This window comes from Orycteropus afer, unplaced genomic scaffold (assembly GCF_000298275.1).
Source record: "Orycteropus afer afer isolate SDZICR_OR568_19922 unplaced genomic scaffold, OryAfe1.0 scaffold00128, whole genome shotgun sequence".
Lineage (NCBI taxonomy): Eukaryota > Metazoa > Chordata > Mammalia > Tubulidentata > Orycteropodidae > Orycteropus > Orycteropus afer.
The window spans coordinates 1785525-1805393 of NW_006921715.1; the positions used below are offsets into that span (position 1 = coordinate 1785525).

At 54.9% G+C, this 19869-nt stretch overlaps 1 protein-coding gene across 1 annotated transcript in view; it reads left to right on the forward strand.

The window, feature by feature from the left end:
• Positions 1 to 19869, forward strand: part of BCL11B (BAF chromatin remodeling complex subunit BCL11B) — a 100634-nt gene that overhangs the window by 946 nt on the left and 79819 nt on the right. The window contains exon 2 of the mRNA XM_007944610.1: positions 12488 to 12853. Coding sequence (XP_007942801.1) covers positions 12488 to 12853 — 366 coding nt within the window. The remainder of the gene's footprint in view (positions 1 to 12487; positions 12854 to 19869) is intronic.

The following is a 19869-nucleotide window of genomic DNA, read 5'->3' on the forward strand; positions in this document are numbered from 1 at the left end:
CAGGGAGCGAGCGGGCGCCCTACCCATCCATCTGGTAGCCGGCGCTCCCGTCGCGTACCCTTCCTCTCCGCATCCAAATAAACACGCAGGGCGCCGTGGAAATCCACCGGCGGGAACCGCGTGCATTGGCCGCAAGTGGCGGGGCGGGCGAAGTCAGGCAGCCGCTTCCAGAGCCCGGGGTGGGTGCCTCTGGACCCGGAAAACAGCGAGCGGGATCGGGCCAGGTGCCCTGTGTGCAGGGAGCCCGCCCGGGCCCCGCACAGCCGCTCGGAGAAGCCCGGCGCCGCGCTCTCCCCGCCGCCTCGGCCCGCCCGCCGGCCGCACAGCCGCGCGCGAGCTCTGCCCGCCGTCCTGCTCTGGCGGAGCCTGCCCGGGTCGCCGTCCCTTTGCAGGGATGTCTATGGAGATACAGACACACGCAGACAGAGGAGTGCAGTAGAAATAAAACATCCTCTGGGCGCCACCGAGACCGCGGGCAGCCCGTGTGGCTGCAGGTCCTCCGCGCGCCTCGCAGGGCTGGGGCCCGGCTGCCCGCGCGGAGCTGCGGAGGGCTGCGCGCCCAGCCGCCGCCGAGGACTGGCTGCAAGGCGGCCGCGAGCCGAATATTTATGTTATATTTTAAAAAATTTAAATAAATAAATAAATATATAAAGGGGTTCTCCCCTCCCCTGCAAACCGGCACAGGAGCCATCTGCTCGGAGCCTTGGCTGTGGTGGTGGGAGCTCTTCTTTGTTACAGCAGATACGTTAGTAAGAATTTGTGGATTTGTTTATTTTTTGGGGATGGGGGGCTAGTTCTTAAAGGGGGCTTCGGCTTGGGAGGGCGGATACTTTTCTGGAGGGAAGGAAGGGGAGTTCTCTTTTATTATTATTATTATCATTTTCTGCCATCATAGCTTCAAAGAAGACTGGATGGTTGCATTTGAAACAAAATATTTTGTAACCAGACTGGAGCCTGATTTGATCAAGGTCTTTTTCTCCAGTTGACATTTCGTTCTTTTCCAGATTGGTGGCCAGCGCTCAGCCAGCACCCCCTCCCCTGTTTTTTTTTTAATGGTGGGGTGGTTGTTAAAACATGTATGCTTACAGACGCCTAATTTCTCCAGGAGGCAATTTCCTTTAGTAGCCTCTGTATAATTGCAAGGGCTGTTTTTGAGGAGGGGGAGGTGGGGGGGTTGTATAAGGGGGAGTCGCTGGGGGTACATTGCCAGGCGGGCTGCCTGACAGGAGCCAGGAGAGACTGCTGTTGTGTGTCAGGGGAAGAGGCAGGTAGGCTTGGCCTGCCTTTGAGCTCTCCTTGCCTTGCCTGGCATTCCTAGAACAGCAGGAGAAAGCCCTGGCCACAGAGACTGGCTGCTGCTGGCCGTGGGGGTGAGGGGTGCACGGACAGCACCTCCATCCTGCAGTCCTTCTGAGTCTCTCCTAGCCCGGCTCCACGCAGTGCCTGCACAGCCGGCGGACACAGGAGTGATGGCGGGGCCAAGGGAACCTGGCTGCCTGCCTTCCAGGGCCACCCGAGCCACGGCATGGGCAGGGTCTTTGAGCAGGGAGAGTAGTTCAGCCAGTTGTCAGAGAAGGCTACTTACTACCACAAAGCAGCTGTTTTTCCTCTCTGTCTTGCATTTGCCCAGGAGTGGTAGCCCAGGCAGGCGAGAGGCCCGGGTCAATGCATTTCTCGGCAGCTTGGCTGTGGCAGTGCTTCAAGGCCACTGATGGGTGTAGGTTGCTCTGGAAGGCTGGTTAGCAAGGTGGGTGCTGTGGCAGTCTCCTGTCCCCCTGGGTTCCTAGTTTAGGTTGTAAATGTGAAAGAAATCACCAAAAACAGTGCATCTTTATCCGTTGGGTGGCAGCCCTCCGGCCTGGGGAGCGGCAGCTTCAGCCTCCACAGGGATGATGCAACTTCGGATAACTGACTGCTGAGGAGAGACCATCACAGACAGCATCGCTAATCTTTGTCCTGGGCCCTGACGTGCTGACTGAATTTACGGACGGGGCCAGCGCGAGAGGGCTGAGCTAGGAAAGAAAGAGTTTGGGAGGCAGCTGGGGGTGCTGACCTGGACTTCTGGCTTGTTTCAAATGTTTGACCCAGATGGGTATGGCTTTTAAAACTGGACGACAGACACAGCGATGAATAAAAACAAACACAAAACAACACGGTGACAATAGGGACGAGAGGGAAGGGAAGGAGATGAAAGTGGCCAGGCAGAGGGAAGGGCCTGCTGGTGCAGACAGGGCCCGGGAAAGCAAAATGGACTCCACTGGAGGCAGGAGCGCAGTTTGCTTTCAGAGAAAAAGAAGGTGTTGGGGAGAAACGGCACGGCCCCAGTTAAGGTGATTGTTCGGCAAGCCACCAACAGGTCTCCTCGGAAGACTGGTCACTTTCCATATGGATTCAAGATTTTGCAAAACAGCCTGAGACTTGAGATTTGAGGCATAACTTCGGCTAACTGTGTTAATTCCGTGGTTGCCTATTCAATGAGGTTTTGCTGTAGCTGTATGTTTTGAAGATGGCAGTGCTCACAATTATCTGAACTCTCTAAGGGGGGTGTGTGTGTGTGTGTGAGAGTGTGTGTACTATAAATATATAGTGTATCTCCAGTCGTCCACATAGCTTTCAAAATAAGGCCTCTGATCCGTTTCGTAGGACTGGGGCCCTCTCTCCCTTTTTTTTTTTTTTTGGTGGTTGGTGGCAAGGGGGGGTATAGCCTGTCCCCTTCTGCACAGAAGGGAACCCCGTCATTAGAAGTGTGATACAAGTCAGCTGCTCCATTCCACGGGAGGACAGAAATGTGTTCATCAAAGGTGTTATGCCAGGCTGATTTTATTCATTGGTAATTCACACCTGAGAGAAAATAGCCGTCAGCATATTTTCACAACCCCTAATATTTTTAACTAGGAGCTCTGGTGGTGCAGTGGTTAAAGCATTAGGCTGCCAACCACAGAGTCGGTGGTTCAAACCCACCAGCTGCTCCAAGGGAGAACGATGAAACAGCTTTGGGTGGTTCGACCCTGTCCTGTAGGGTTGCTGGGAATCGGGATGGACTTGGTGGCAGTGGGTTTTGGGCTTTCACATTTTTAAAGGATGTGTGTGTGTATATATATATATATATATATATATATATTCTCTCTGAATATTACACATAGTTCTTTCTCCGGATGGGAGATGCTCTCTGCCCTGCGTTTTGACCTTGGAGATTTTTGTCAGCCTTTTACAACATTTCTTCATGGGAGACTCTCCATATCTTGGGGTTCTGGCTGGCTGGCTCTAGTGGCTTTTATGAAGCCGGCCTTAGGAACAGAGAGGTCAGGATGCAGGCCTGGCCCAAGGAGGGGCTGTCTGCTTTGCGTATGTTTGAAGAGACTAGAATTCTGTCTCAGGTGATACAGGCGTGTCAGGCAGATCGATTACAGATACCAGTTTTGGACTCCAGAGAGCACACGGGTTTCTATCCCCACACGCAGCCTGCATCAGCCTTCTCCCTCCCACTCCCCCTTGGTCCCTGAGCTCCATGGCTTTGCCTTCTCAGTTGCTGGTTCTGATCAAGTACTTTCCAAAATAAACTTTAGGTGGAACTGGCTTTGGGTGGGTGGCAAGGCTGGGCAGCTTGCAGGGCGCCTGGAGCCGACTTGGCCGCTAGGGGGAGCTCCGTGCCCGTGTCATGCTTGCCGCTCCGTCCACAATGGGCTGCCATGGGAGGCAGTTCACTTGCTGCAAAATGTCTTAAGTGTGAAGTTGTGATATTGATTTTCCTGCAGAGAGCCAGGCTGGACAAGACGAGGATAGAAGTTTGGAAAATCTATTTCGAAGCAGTCGCCGCTGATGGACAAGCCCACACTGGGCAGATGGGGGCCTTTTTCTATTTTGCTGGTATATTTTTGTAACAATCAAAATGGTTACTTTTTGCCTGGGTGTGTTTCCCGGGGTGAGCCTGCAGTCGTGAATTTCTGAAAATGCCCTTGGCTGTGAAGGCTGCTGCGGCCCGCCGGGTCTGTGCAAAGTGTGCTGTTATTTCGGGCAGGGCTGCGCCTCTGGGTTGCCCATCCCAGACCGGAGAACAGCCAAGAATCGCTGCTTCCGGAGTGTCTACCCCAAACAGCTTGATGAATGGCAGTCCTGTTAGCTCTGGTTTTGTAACCTGGGATTCTCAGTTCCATTTGTTAGGTACTGTTGCCACCATACAAAGGGAAATGACACCGTTCCCCAAAGATATAAAGTGGAACTCAGATAACATGGAGAACTTTCTTTGCAAGGAATACATGCTTGGGAGAGCCCCCATCGACAATGCCCTCCACCCAAACAGGGCCCTCTAATGGGTAGCTTTCAGTGCACGATCTTTCCCCTAAACGTGTCATTCCGTGCAGGAGAAGATGGGTGCTTTTGATCATGGGGTGTCTTGGTCCCTAGCGTCTTCTTCTCCAAGTTGAAGACATCTGGAAACAGCACGGTAGCCTGTGTCTGCTGCTTCAGTTCAGCGTATGGGCAGAGGACATTATCCTGTGACAGGAAAGAGTGCTTTCTTCTAACCTGAGAGAGAAATAAATTAGGTCAGACAAAAGCCTGCCACTGTCATCAGCTGCAGAGAGAGTCCTCACTCTTAAACACGAGGGCCAGGGATTTATCTGATGGTCTCTCTCCTTCAGTGAACGCTCGAATCGAGCCTCTGCCAGCCTCTAGCGTCTCGCGGCAGTGAGCTCATCTGACAACTCGCGGGTGGAGAGACACACTTTCACCCTGTAGCCTGGGCTTGGGCACTGACCTCTGGCCTGGGGAGCAGAAGCCCTCAGTCCTTGGCACTGGGGCTTGGAGATGATCCACAAACTGTAATTCGACACAGAGCCCAGATATGACTGTGCCTGAAAAAAAACCCATGGGAGGGGAGCGATGGGGGCAGATTGGGTCCTTCGGGGACGGCCTTCGTCTCCCATGGCTTAGGGAGGCCTGTCTGGCTGTCTAGAGAAGCCCCAGCTGCAGAGGAGACTGTCTTTGTCTCTGGCCTCTAGGTTTACAGAGGTGCCACACCTGGGCAGAAGGGGAGAGAAATGCTTTTGGGAAGGCCGTGCTGCCCAACATGGGGGAGTGGCTGCTGCGGCTGTTTTCCTTTCTGGATGAGGGGCTGGCTGTAGCCACATTTGTGTGTTGCTGATGGAGAGGGGACCCAGAATGCCAGGACTGGATGTCCACGTCCCTGAGTGTCAGGCCTCGGTCTTCCGTGCTCCGTCTCCCCCGCTGCCCTGTGGCTTCCTTCCGCTAGCTGCCAGGGAGGTCTGCTCACGTTTTGGGCCCCATGTCTTGCCCTTCCCCGTGGAAAGCTGCTTGTGAAGTGTGTCCCTCGAGCAGCCCGTTTTCCCAAGACGAGGAAAAGTGCCGAGCGCTGGCTATTTGGAGACGCCCGCAGGCAGGGGACACGCGCCCCAGCCCAAGCCAGTGAGGGGGCCGTGCAGAGCAGCAGCGTTTCACCGGCAAAGTGACGCCACATCGAGGCTTGATTAATGGCACGACATTCACAGGGCCATCCGGCCGGCGTTTTGACAGACGCAAGTCTTTTGTGTAGTTGTTTAAATTCAAGAAAGTCATTCTTTTTTGGCTTTTTCTGAGGCAGCTGATAATTTGCTTGGGTGCAGAGTCGGGCAGCCTGAACGATTTTACTGTCATGAAATCCCAGACCACACAAAATCAAGTAACTTCAAAGAAAAAAAAATCCTCTGTTTTACCTAACTTTTTAAAGACCCTCTTCCCCGGAACCGCCGAAACACCAATCCATTTATGAAATGTACTAATGAGTTCTCTGCTAAGACAACAGCCAAACTGACTGCAGCAAGTTGAATGTCAGTGTCACTGTGATTTACATGTGTCTTAGACATGGATGCACTGCTGGGAATTAAAAAAAAAAACAAAACCAAGCGCGGGGTCATGTGTAAACCCCTACCTTGGACGAGACCTTGAAAGCAGTTCCCGCCCTGGCTCTCTGCTGTCAGCTGCAGGGGACCTGGTCTCCAGCGAAAAGCTTGCAGCCCAGCGTCCTGTGGGGACATCTCCCCTTCTGTCTGCGCGTATCCTTGGAAAGGCGTAGCATTAAATAAAACAAATCTCTGCATTTGGCCACCAAGAACGCTTTTATGTCACAGTGGTATCAGCCCTGCTGTGACGCTGAAGATTTAAGGTGTTTGCATTTCTGTAGAACTTGCTTGAACGTATTTAGAAGGATTTCTGTAGTGGTTAAAAAAAAAAAGAAAAGTATTTTATTTTTCAAAGCATCGGTCTCTGCGTCCTTTGGAGGTGTAGCCCTTTGTTAGTGGGCTTGGCGTGTTGGGCAGGGTCTGGGGGTACACCTGAGCTGTTTGCCTTATTGATGTCCCCGTTTTGTGGGGCCCTCGGCTTTGTGAGACATGTTTTTTTGTGGTTTAAGTTGGGTGAGGGTTGGGGGGCCTGCGTGGAGAGGGGAGGAGGTGGACTGAGTCTGTAGTGAGTTAGGATATGTGTTCCTGGGAGCAGTTTTTTTAAATTAGCTTAAGTGTCCTAAGGCCTGGCTGGATTTTTATAGGACAATCTGTGTGTACAGGGGGTCCATGCCCTATCATGCTTCTCTGTCTGCTGACCATCAACCCAAATTCTGTGAGCTTTTTCCTGCCCCCCCAGGGCCTTCTTGGAGTGCAGGCTGGGCCCAGACCCCTTCCTCCCTCCCCGCTGGCCCCACTTCTGCCTATCTTCATGGGAAGGGAAGCCCATACCAGTGTTGTCTTCTGCCCAGGTGCCTGGCCTCCTGAGACTTTTGTTTTGAAGGTGTGCTGCTATTGGCTGGAGCAGACAGAACCTCTGTAGGCAGTGGCCTTGTGTCCCCCTGTCCCTCCAGCAGATCTGTGGGCAGCAGGGAAGGGACTGTGAGCCCTGGAAGAGGCTGGTGGGCAGAGAGGGTCAGGTCCTTGGTGTGCCAGTCCCTGTGCTGTGGGACCCAGCCGGCCAACAGCAGCAGCCGACCTTGATGGCTGTGGGGTGTGGCGAGTGGACTGGCTGTGCCTCGGACTCTGGACCTGGTGGCCTTGGCAGTGTCCTGGCCCCCGTGGGGGTGTGGGGCGCACATCCTCTGACCCTGTCTGGGTGCCTCTTTGGCCCCTTGTCCTCCAGGCCCTTCATCACCCCGTGGAGGGAACTTCGTGCCAGCTCTTCTCTCCCCTTGAAGCATCATCTGGTCATAGATTGTTTCCCCCACACGACCCCCCTTCACCCGCCCTGCGGTGGTTATTTTTTCTTGGATCCCATAAATTAAAAATTGATGGCAGCTCAGGAAGGGCTGTGCCCCGTCGGTCGAGCGTGGTGTGTGGCGTTTCGTTCAGCCTGCCCCGAACGTTCCCGGGGAGGGTGATGCAAAGACCTCCTTCCCTGAGTGCGGGTGAGCTGGGCGGCTGGCAGGGGCCCTGTCTTCGCAGGAAGCAGGTGCGAAGTCTGGTTGGATGGGAGCTCCGGCGGATGGATGCTAGTGTTGCGAACAGCTCTTGTAAACACGAGGACACATCAGGATGGTGGCTGTGACGTGGGTGTTGCACCGTTTTAAGAGCCTCATAGCCCTCCCCCCCACGCCCTCCTCTTTCCCACCCCTGTCACTGAAACACTAATTTCGGCGTATGTTTCTCTCTGATTGTGGCTTAGCCTTTGAAGGCAGGGACCTGTGCACAAGGCAGGGGCCAGGGACGGAGCTGGGGCCTCTGTGGCCAGCAGGCTGCAGCCCCACTGGCTGGAATCTCTCAAAGGGCAGGTGTGCAGACAGCTGGTAGAGATGGTTCAGGCAGGGGGGCGGGTCCCTGGCCAGGTGAGGCTGGGCAGAGCTGTGGAAGCTGGCAGGGCCTCTTGGCCTGGCTGGGCTAGCAAGAGCGATTTCTTGGTATTTCTGTCTCCTGCCCGAAATTGCTGCACAGCCGAGCCGAGGCTCGGAGGAGCTGGCCTCTGGACGAAGGCCTTCCCCACCACTGAGCGTGCTGTGCGCTGGTACCCGTGAGCCCCAGATTCATTGCTTCTAAATGCGTTTACCAGCTGGGAGGAGGCCCAGCCTTATAAATAAAATGTGGTTTTGTTATAAAAGGAAATTTAACTCCGTGTGTATGTGTGCGAGTGCGCGCACGTGTGTGCGTGTGTAAACATGTATTTGCCTGTGCACGCAGGGCTGAATGTTTCGGAACTCACCAAGCCCTAGGCCATCTGAGCCCTGAACACGGCTGCTCCGTGAGCTCTTTCCTCCTCGTGGGACTGAGACGTTTTAGCCATTGCTGTCCTCAATGGTTCACCTTTCATGGGGGCAGCAGTACTTTGTAGGATTGCCTGGACACCAAAGAAAAACAAGTCCCAGAGGGAAACCTCACCTTTGGCCTCTGTTTGTAAGGCCTCAGTGGTGGGAGCCAGTGGCGTGGAGGAGGAAGGCTGCGTTTGGTAGCTGTTGTTGTCTGCCCTGTTCGCGATGCTTTCCTGCTGTCTCTCGGGGGTGGTTCGGACCACACCGCCAGGTGCAGGGGAGGCCTGATCCTCTGGGCCTGTGAGGAGCCTCAAGGCCCCAGGTGCCCACTGGGTTCTCGGGGGGCCAGGCTTATTCCCTACCGGCCCTTCCCCAGGCTGGGCAGAGTGGCTGTTTGTCCTTTTATTTCTTCCGTTATGGATACAGTTGTAGGGACGGCCCCAGGCACACACACACACGCACACGCACACGCGCACACACACCCTCCACGCCCAGCCTGGCATCCGCCTGCCAGCGGAAACGAAACCACAGTTGTTTCTGGAGGTGCTCCTAGCGAGCTGAGCTTTCAGACCCTGGGAGCTGCCCCACGCGCTCACCCTGCTCGGGGAGTTTGCCAGCTTTGTTATTGTTGTTTTAAACTGTGGCGGGATGTTGATAACGGAACGGTGGCCGTTTCGCTCACTTTCACATGCACACCTCTGCGACATTAATGGCATCCTGCATGGTGTGCAGTCCCCCATCCCCCACTGCTGTCCACTTCCAAGTCTGCTCGTCAGTCACCCTTCCCAGAAGCTCAGTACCATTCCCCACCCCCTCCCGGCTGCCCAGGGCCCACAAGGAAACGCGGGCCTCTGTGCATCTGCCTGTTCCAAGACTTCTGAGTGGGATCATGCGAGGTTCGTCCTTTGGTATCTGACTGGCTTCGCTCAGCACCACGTTTCCAGGGTGCATGTGTGTCGCAGCAGGGACCAGAACCTCTTTGCTCTTTGTGACTGAGTGACACTCCGTGGTGTGTTCTTGCCACATTTTGTTGACCCCGAACATCTGTGGATGGACACTTGGGTTCTTTGTACCTTTTGGCTACTGTGAATGGTGCAGCCATGAACATTGGTGCACAAGTCTCTGACAGGTTGAGGGCCCGGTGACCCCACTTCCTAGGAAGTGGAGGATGCAGTGGGCCCCAGCTCTGGGCCCCAGCCTGAGGGGTAGGGCGAGGAGACTCCATTCTTTGGGGTTCATGCACATCTCCTGTCACCCCCCAGGACTTTTGCTTTCAGCACTGAAAGTGCAGGGGGAAGAGGTGTTTTGGTTTCCTTTCCTCCCAAGCTCCCGGAAATGCAGTGAGTCCTGGGTCTGGGAGGGGAGGCTGTGTTTAGGGCAGGCCCTGGAGCCCAGCATGACCCCAGAGCCGTGCCAGGGACGCCAGCCGGGCCTCACTGCCCAGGGTGGCGGGTGGCGTGGGGCACTGACTCAGATGTCAGGACGTAGCTCAGTGAACGGCTGTGGACACTTTTAGACTCTGTTACTGTGGCTCACACGGGCTTGCTGCATGAAGAAAGTGAAGAGACAGACGCTGCCAACAGAAGGGAAGAATACCAGATGTTACAAAAAAAAGAAAAAAAAAAAAAAAAAACCAGAAAGAAAGGGGGAAAAGTCCTGGTATGGAGTCCTTGGCCAAAGGGAAGGGAGAGGGAGGGAGGCTGGTGAACAGGCGTGTGGGAACTGCGCTAATTTTGAAACGTCTGTGTCTCTTCTGAATTAGAAAATGAATCTGGGACCTTATAGCTGAGACCATGCGGGCAGAGGGGGCTTATCCGTGCCTGTCTGGAGGGGCAATGGAGGGAGGAGGCAGAGAAAGTTAATCAAGGGTCAAAGTAAACCAAACCATGACTAAGACCCCCTACACCACCTGAAAGGACAACTTGCGCCCCACCTGCTGAAAGCGTGCCCTCCTGTGCTGTGGCTGCCGGGGGTGGATGGCCGTGCCCTGGCTGAGGGTGCCGGCTGGCCAGGACAGCACTGAAGTGGGCCAGGTCCACCCCTCCACCCTCACCCCCATAGAATGGTCCCGTTTCATCTGAATTCTCCACCCCACGGGGCTCATTTTTGCTTCTTAGTTCATTTCCTTGGTGCCTTTTCTTTTTTTTAAACAAAACAATATTTTGACACCCTCCACCTGCTTATTGGAGTCCCCTTCTGAGAAATGCGCACAAGACGGCCTCATATTTCTAAAGGACCGTTTCCACAGCCTTCTCCTTTGGCTCTGAAACGACATCTATGTAATTGGTAGTTAAAGGTGCAAGCTTTTCAATATAAACAATATTGCTCTATGTTAGACCATTAAAGGGAACAGTCACGGAATAATTACCTTTTACGTCCCGACAATCCCGGCACAGAGATCTGGTCTCCCCTCCAAATGCTGCTTTCTGTGAGGGTGTGAGTCCATCTTCACCGTGGCAAAGCATCTCCTCATAAAATAAACTGGTAAATTAATTACGTGGCATTGTCTCCAAACTCCTTTTTAAGGAAACCCCGATTTCTTTTTCAAGCGCAGTGAATGGCTTCTGGGATGGGCTTTGGGAGGCCTACTTGCCTGGTCGTCGGTTCTTCTTGCTGGATCCATACATGACAGGTTCCGGGACTCCTTGTCGGGGATCTCATTCTGCCACGTGTCGCAGGCCTTTGTGGCTCCGTGACATTCAACGAGGCCTCTGTCTGCTTTCTGGAACCACAGGCAAATTCTGCAAACCTGTGCCTCGTGCACAGTTCACGTGTGCACATTGCATGTCGTGTGTCACATGTTCTGCATTCACAGGGGTGTGTGTGGGCCATGAAGACATTGGTGTTCAGAAAACACACAGCTGTGATTTATGTGGAAGACGGAGGATGCCACAGAATTTTTTCCTTAAATTATCTGTTCCCTGGCCCCGGCCCGTCCGTAACTTCACTTACACGGAATGTCTTCCTTTTTTGTCCAGTCTTCCTCCCAGATCTTCTGTGGTTTCCCTGATCTTTCGTAAAATGCCATCTCCCTTAAAATCGACCTGCCTGCTGGAGTTTCATACCCATGGCTGCCCTTGCTCCTCTGAAGGCAGCACCACCCGGCCCTTGGCTGGGACGCCTGACATTTCCCTTGAAAACCCCAGCCCGCGCTTTCTCAGACCTGGGAACCAGGGGGAATATGAAACCTCCTGTCCTCTGCTCGTATTTATGACACTGGGCCGCCAAGCCTTCTGATTGTCCCTCAAGGGGTGGCTGCTTTTGAAGGGATTTATTAGCTTCAAAAATACTTGGGTGCTCTGCTTGCTACCAAAAAAAAAAAAAAAAAAAAAAAAAAGACAGAAAGGAAAGGAAATATATGGGCTGCTAAAGAAATAGAAAAACATGTAGGTCATTGGGAAGTGGGAAGGTGGCTGGGAACTGCCAAGAAAAGGTTCTGGAGTCTGAAGAGTTTTTTTTTTTTTTTCTTTTGGGAGTGAAAACAAAACCCGTCCACAAAAGGAGACAGTGAGGAGTGGATGAGTGCTGGGAAACTGGCACAGTGACGTGCTGCTGCCCAGACTGGTGTCTGCCCGGCCGGCCAGTGTCCTCCCTGCATGGTCTTTGCTCCGCTCTGTTGGACCTGCGCTCACGTGCCGCGTTGTGAGCGTGGGGGCCCCCTCCCTGCATGCAGATGGGCCGCTGATGCCCGTCAGGGTTTCCGTCTCCTTGTTTGGGGTGCAGCCAGGTCTCAGGTGGAGGAATGTGAGCAGGGCTTGCATGAATGGGGAGCACATGACTGGGAGGTGGAAGTGGAGGGCGGGTGGAGACTGTCCAAGCAGGGGCAGGCCTCTGCTCGCTGGGCCTTGGCCTCAGCTCCCACCAGGGTAGCCTAGAGGGGGCGGGCCTAAAACCTACTGATGCTTGAGGCCCCCCAGGGCTGTGGGTCTGTCATGGTCTGCCGCATTGCACTGGCCCACCTCTTTTTGAAACTACAGTGTGTGTGTGTGTGTGTGAGTGTGTGTATGCGCTGTGTTGGGAGGGAACTGGCAGAAAATCAGCTAGAAAGCTGTCCGATCAGCAGTCCTGTGAGAGCCTCTGGGAGCCTACCCAGCGCTGCAGGAGCTCAGTTTGCCCATCTGCCCAATGGGCACGGTGAAGCTCTGTCTCCAGGAAGGATGGGGAGACTTGGTGAGCTCGGTGGGGAAGGGTTGGAAGGCCAGGTGCTTGCTGTTGCCTAAGCCCGTCTCTGTCTTCTCTGCCCCCCCTTCTCCTTTCTGTCTCCAGCAGAGGCTGACCACGTGGAGGCCACCATCCTCGACGAAGACGAGGGTCTGGAGGTAGAGGAACCCAGTGGCCTGGGGCTGATAGTGGGTGGCCCCGACCCTGACCTGCTCACCTGTGGACAGTGTCAGATGAACTTCCCCCTGGGGGACATCCTGGTTTTCATAGAGCACAAGAGGAAACAGTGTGGCGGCCTGAGTGCCTGCTATGATAAGGGCTTGGATAAGGGCAGCCCGCCGCCCACCGCCCGCTCCGAGCTCAGGAAAGTGTCCGAGCCGGTGGAAATCGGGATCCAGGTCACTCCTGACGAAGACGACCACCTGCTCTCGCCCACGAAAGGCATCTGCCCCAAGCAGGAGAACATCGCAGGTACGCACTGTCACACACAGCTGGCTGCTGCCCTCGCCGTCGCCGGGACCCTGCCGGGGTCCGCCCTGCTGTTCTGAGGGTTGCCCTCGGGCTCAGGGGCTGGTGCGGGAGGGACTCTGGGCCGCCAGCGGGGGCTCATCCTTCCTGAGGGTCCCCCGGAAGGTGGGGGACAGGCCGAGGTGGCTTTGCTTTCGGTCAGGGGGCTCTGGCTTTGGGCCTCAGCTGTGGGCAGCCGGGAGTGAAGATGGACATTCAGAAAGTCTGCTTGGCCCTTGCTTTGCTGGTGGTCTTGGCCTGGCTTTGGAGCCAGGCAGTCTTGGGTTCAAACCTGTGCTTCCCAACTTAAATAAGTCAGTGTCCCCATCTGTACAATGGCGTTCGGGTCCATGTGGATTAGATGAGCCATTGTGTGTGGCAGGACAGGGCAGGCGTTGGTTGATGGGAGCACTCGTGTCCTCCTCCCTCCTCTTTCTGGCCTCAGTTTCCCCTAGAAAATAGGGGTCAACCCCCTGATCTGAGCCCCTTGGGACGATGCCTGGTCTGAGGGGCTCTGGAGGTGGTTGTACAGGAATGTGCTGAAACACTGCCCCCCGGGGGAGGGTGGACATGCCCTGTCACATGCTCTGCAGAGCAGGGCTGGGGGCCCCTCTGCTCCTGGCCTGGGCTTGCCTCCTCCACTTGGGTCTGTGCACCCCGTGAGTTTGCACTGTATCCTCTCTCCTGCGGTACTGGTCCCCCATCCTGGGACTCACTGCTCCCTGGGGGCAGGATTTGCTCCTAGCTCCCACTGTTGAGCCCAGGAGGCCAGGGGAATGGCTGCCTGTCCTGGAGCAAGATGGATGCTAGAGTTCCTGCAGACAAGGCTTGGAGTCCTGCTGGTGGGCGTGGTACAGGCTCCTTCCTGGGTCCGAGCCTCAGTTTCTCCACCTGTCACTTGTGATACCACGAGCAGGGCTGGTGGGAGGACAAAATGAGCAGGGCTCCCTGGATGCTTGGCTCGTGTGACTTGTCTCCGGCGTTCCCTCTGGCTCTGCCACATCCAGTCGATGGCTGGCTGGCTAGGAAAACTGGTCCTGGAGCCTAATGAGGGCACTGGGGCGGGGGGCGGGGATGCAGGCTTTTGGGTGCTCCCAGAAGCGTGAGCCAGGCGTGGGCAGCATACCTCACTCCCACAGTTGAGATGCACCGTCCCAGGTGGCCGTCAGCTCAGGGTAACCCCGCAAGCTCAGCTCTGCCACAAGGCGGCCACGTGACCGTGGGCCTCCCTCTGCTCCCCTGTCAAATGGGACCTGGAGAGGAGCTGGCTCTCGGGGGTTGTGGGGGTCTGCAGAGTTCCTGCAGGCACCAGGCCAGGAGACCCTGGTGGGAGACCTTGAGGAGCCAGAGCAGACCGCGGGTCCGGCCTTCTGGTTGGTGCCCAAGCACACGATACCGCTCACTCGCCTTGAACGGCGTGAAGGGCAGGGAGGAGGTGTGTGGAGACGGGAGGGTGTAAACTCGCTGCAGACCCCCATGATGCTGCTCAATTAGGACCCGAACTAGCAGGTGAGAGAGGTGCTGGGGGCCCCACCCCTCTGTCCCCCTTGTCTGACGCTCGAGGGGTAGTTATCACCAGGGGATTGGATGCTGGGCTTCCCTGCTGGCCCGGAACGGCTCACGCAGACCTTGCAGGGTGTGAGGCCCACAGCCCGGGACACTCAGGCCCTCCGTCTGTGTGTCAGGAGGAAGGGTCTGCTTCCGCCAGAACACTCCGAGATCCTCAGCTCACGTGAAGGAGCTGCCCGAGGTGGGGTTGCAGGTCAGCCGCGGCGGGTTTGTTTCAGAAGGCAGCAAGCAACCTGTGATCCTGTCAAGGGCCGGCTTCGTCTCGGGGCTGTTTCGTCCTCCCCTGCCCCAGGCCCCCTGTTGGTTTTGGGTTGTGATCCCCCCAGCCCACCAGCGTATTTTGATCATATGTGTGATGAGAGGTATTCTTGGCTCTTCTGTTCAGCAACAGGAAGAATGGATTTCTTCGTTTTAGAAGAAATATGTAAAATCATCCCTTAGAAGTCTAAAAAGAGATGTTTGTTCAAAGCATTTAAAATGTTATTTTAATCAAAGGCACAAACCGTCGCCATGCTGTGTCAGCTGAGGAAGGACACTGCGTTTTAACGGCCCATCCTTGTCTTTCTAGTCCTGTTTTCCCTTTTCCCTCCCTATTTTGGTGCCAACTTTATTTTTTCTTTATATTCGTTTTATTTAATAAAAAGGAAAGATTAAAGAATCTAACTTCAGTGGCTCAAATGTCTAAAGTGATTTAATATGGTGGAGCATTAATTATTTTGGCGTAATTGAATTCTGAGGACTGCAGCCGTTGCATTTTTGTGGATAAGCCCTTCTTATTTCTATTTAGATTCACAGTAAAGGAAACACAGACAGTGTTCCGTTATTTATTGTAAAATAAATGTGTCAATGCACGGATAAAGCAAGCTGCTTGAAGATAATTGAGTCTTAACATTTTAAGAGGACAGCTAGGAATCCCAGGCACTCTCCACTTGGGCTTCCAGAAATGCCCACACCGCTGCTCATGCCATTGGCAGTGCTGGCCTCGCCGAGACAGGGCCTTGGGCTCTCGAGTCCTGGCTGCTAGGGGAGGCTCCAGCCCTTGCAGGTCCCGCCGTGGTCCCCGGGACCTCCCTGGTCCTGGCCAGTGGCTGCCCAGCTGGCACTCTGCTTCAGGCTTTGGCTGCCCAGTCTTGATGGAGTCTGAAGTGAGGTCCCTGCATTGGCTTTGATGGTCTTTTCTTCTTGGCCCTTGAGGCTGCTGGGTGTGTCAAGAGGCATGGACCTGCTGGTCATCCCTCCCACCTCTGGGGTCCCCAGGGTGAGGACGGCTGGAGGCAGCCAGGCGTCAGGTCAGGGTGTGCGCCCTGCATGGTCATTCTGAGCTGGACCTAAAAGGATGACAGAAGTAGGATGGTGGAGGAAGGGCGTTTCTGAAGCTTTGTCTCCAGGAAAGCATTCATTCATTCATTCATTCATTCAGAAACCTAGCAACCTGCCTCTCTCCTGCCCCCAGGCGTGAAGGACAGAGCCTCCGGGAAGGAAGAGGGGCTCAGCCCTTAGCAGGAGCACGGTCGGAGTGGCTGTGGGGGCAGGCTGATGGAGGCATGGCTGGAGAGCCAGCAGGTAGAGGTCCTGCCCTTGACCGTGGACCTGGACCTTCCCCTGAGCATCTGCTGTGGACGGTGGAGGTCTCAGGCCTGCTCAGAGGTAGGGTTTATGGACTGGAGTTCTGGTCAGTGGCAAGCATCGTCCCTGGGATAGTTCTGAGGGGATGCACTGTACCGTCTAGTGTCCTAGGAAGGACCTGTTCCTCCCGGCGGAGACCATAGCCCACTTGTAAGCGACCCCAGGAGACAGGTCACCGGGGTCCAGGGTCTGGGATGGGGGTTCTGGGAGGGCTGAGGAAGAAGGGGAGTCGGACGTGGATGGGGCTCAAAGACCTGTGCTGGGGAGGCCGGGCGCCGAGTGCAAAAGAACACAGCCTGCGTCCAAGCCCCTGACCTGCCCTCTGCACCCAGAACTTGACCTTGAGTCTGTTTCGTCATCTGTGAATGCTCGGGAAGTCTAAGCCTGCATGCCTGGCGTGGGTCGGCGTGCTGGGACCCTGCGCCACGCCCCTCTCCCGGGCAGCCTCTTCTCTGCCGGCACCGCCGTTTTCTGCTATTGCAGCCGCGTGGGTCCCCGTAACCTTGGCTCCACCATTACAGCTGGGAAGAACCATGGGGTCTGGGGTGCCTGGCATCAGAAGCGCACACTGAGACTGAGGCCTACGCCATCTCCAGGCTGCCGATGTCACAGAGTGACAGCTCCTCAACCTGGGGAGGGGTCTGCGGGTGCAAGGACCTTAGGCGGCAAGGACCTGCCAGGCCTGTGTTTGTCCTTCTGCACCCAGCCTGCACTGTGATGCTGAGGGTGCCTGAGAGGGGCTGTGTACTGCACTCAGGGAGTGCAGTGTCGCTCAGGGTAGATGCCTGAGACGTGGAAGCTTCCGAGCTCAGCACCTGGCGTAGGCTCTCCATAGTCCCCCTTGGCCCTCTCTCCTGGCTCTTTCCCTGAGACCCCACCTTAGAGTTTCCATACCGTAGCCATTGAAAGGATGGCTCTGGTCACAGGTCACACCTGTTGGCCTGTTATCACCCTCTGCATGACCCAGTGAAGCTAGCCTGGGCACAGGCCAGAATTAGCCAGTGGCTGTCACTCATGGGTTTTCCATTTTTGCCCTCCCCCCAACCTGAACATCAGTTTTCAGTCTGCATGCTGGCGACAGGCAGTGGGTGACAGGAGGTGGTGGAGCTCCCTGGGCTCAGAAGTGGGAGGCCATTCCGTTCTGGGATGTCCTGGCCTGTTCTCCCTCCATCTTCGTCTGGTACCCAAGGAGGGCCAGGGATGGCCTGAGGGGTTTGTGCAGTAGGTCTAGCACGGACAGATGGGGTGCGTTGGGGGTTTTGGGGTCCCAGTGACTCATCACTATGCAAAATGTGTTGGAGGTTTTTCCAATCAACCAAAGGATTTAAATGTTGCTATGAGAATGTTATTTTTGGATTTTTTTAAAAAGTGTAAACTTTTTACTTTTAGTAATGACTAAAAGCATGACTACTAACCAGAAGGCTGGTGGTTCAAACCTATAAGCCACTCCGTGGAAGGAAGACTGGGCAATCTACTTCCGTAGAGACACTGCCTTAGAAACCCAGGGAGGGGTTGCTATGAGTCGGATTGACTTGATGACAGTGAGTTTGGAGACAGAGAGATAGACTGATAGGAGCTCTGGTGGCATAGTGCCTAAGGCACTTGACTGCTAACCAGAAGGCTGGAGGTTCAAACCCCCCAGCCACTCCTTGGAAGGAAGGTTGGGCAATTGACTTCCATAGAGATACTGCCTGGGAAACCCAAGGAGGGGTCACTATGAGTCAAATTGATTTGACAGCAGCAAGCTTAGTTTTTTTTTGGTTTATGTAAAAACTCTCCCAGTGAGAGGAACGCGGTAACTGGCTTGTGCTGGAAGCTGGAGATAAACCCCACTTGCAGGTTGTCTTTAAAAAACCATGCATTTGATATATTTAGAGTTGTTATTTTCCTTCCAAATTAAGATTAGTTGAATCCATGTGTGTTGTGGCATGGATTCTCTTTTTCATTATTCAGTCACGACAGCTTGTTATTAATGCTGTCTTTACCCAGGAGTATGTGCTGTTCTGCTCAGGGGTGTGGCTGGGGCTCAGGCCGGGCAGTTGGCCTCACAGGGGTGATCCCGGAGCTCAGGGAGGGCTGGCAGACCTTGAGGAGGGCTGCTCAGCACCCTGAGCTGTGCCAGGTGCTTCTCATGGACCATCCCCCTGAATTCTTGACCCTTGAAGTAAGTATTTCTAGCCCCACTTTAAGGTGGCACAAACAGTTAAGTGCTGGTCTACTAACTCCAAGGTTGGCAGTTCAAACCCACTCAGAGGTGCCGTGGTAGAAAGGCCTGGCAATCCGTTTCCATAAAGGTTAAGCCAGAGAAACCCGGTGGAGCACAATTGTACCCTGTACCACATGTGGTCCGTGGGTCGGGACTGACTCGATGGTAACTCTAAATGCTGCAGATGGTTAACGTGCTTGGCTGCTGAGAGGTGGGGGACCGAGTCCACTCAGGGCCGCCTCAAAGAAAGGTCTGGATCAGTTTCAGAAAATCAGCCACTGAAAACCCTAGGGGTCCAGGTCCACTCCGATGCACACAGAGTCGCCGGGAGTCGGCGCTGACTCAAACACTCCTGGTTTTTAACCTCACTTTGGAGTTGGGACTCAGAGATGTGGGCGACTTGCCCAAGGTCAGAGGCAGACCTGGGTCTGTGTGCTTTCCATGGACAGCACGGGGTCTGGAGACTATTAGGGAGAGGAATTCGACGGTCCGACGGCTGGCAGAGCCACTGTCAGGCAGGTGTGGCCCCAGACCCCATCACGGCGGTATTTGGAGGCCATCTCCAATCCGAGCTGCGCGGATATGGTGGCGTGCTCAGCTCATGTGCCCTTGAGCACTGCCTGCGGTGCCCTCATGCACTCTCCTCTGCTTCCTGGCGGAGCTGGAGAGGCCTTGGCAGCAAAGGGGGCAGGACGGATGCATTCCAACCCACCTGGGCTGGGCAAGGTGTGCAGTCATAGGTCCCTGTGGGTGGTGAAATGGTTCAGTGTTCCCCTACTAGCCGAAAGGCTGGTGGTTCAAACCCACCCAGAGGCTGGAAGACAGTCTGCTTCCAGAAGACCACTGTCTTGCAAACCCTGTGGAGCAGTTCTAGTCTGTGTACGGGGAGTCGCTGTGAGTGGGGATAGAGCCCCGTCAGCCGACGGCAGCAGCCTGCACTGTGGAGTGCTCCCAACCCCGGTCAGAGCTGGAAGGCTCGTGGCTCCTGTCTCCCCGTTTCTCACGGTCACATAATTGGCTCTTGGCAGGGTTGCATCCAAACCCAAGGTCGTCAATTCCGACTCCTAGCCACCCCACAGAACAGGGAAGAACTGTCCCATGGGGTTTCAAAGGCCGTCATCTTTATGGAAGTTGACTGCATCATCTTGCTCCCGTGGTTCAGCTGATGGGGTCGAACCGTCGACCTTTCGGTTAGCAGCTGAGCCCTTAACTATGGCACCCCCAGAGCTCCTTGGGCTGCAGCCAGACTTCACTTACCTTGGGTCAGAGCAAGTGGCTTTGGCCCACCAGGCTGCCCAGCCCTGTGGCTGGAGGTAAGCCCTTTCACCTTGCAGAACCTCAGTTTCCTTATCTGTAAAATGGGGTAATTCCGGCCTTGCTGGGAAATGACAGACTGAAGGCGGTTGCAAATCCTATAAACATGGCAGGAGCCATAGAGTCTCCGCAGCTACAAAACATGAATTTAGCACTGGGTGGTAGCTGAGAATTTCACTGAATCAAAAAAATAAATAAATACAGTAAAAGGTACTGGTCAGCGAAGGGTATTTTTTATTTTTATTTTTTAAAGATCAGGGGTTTT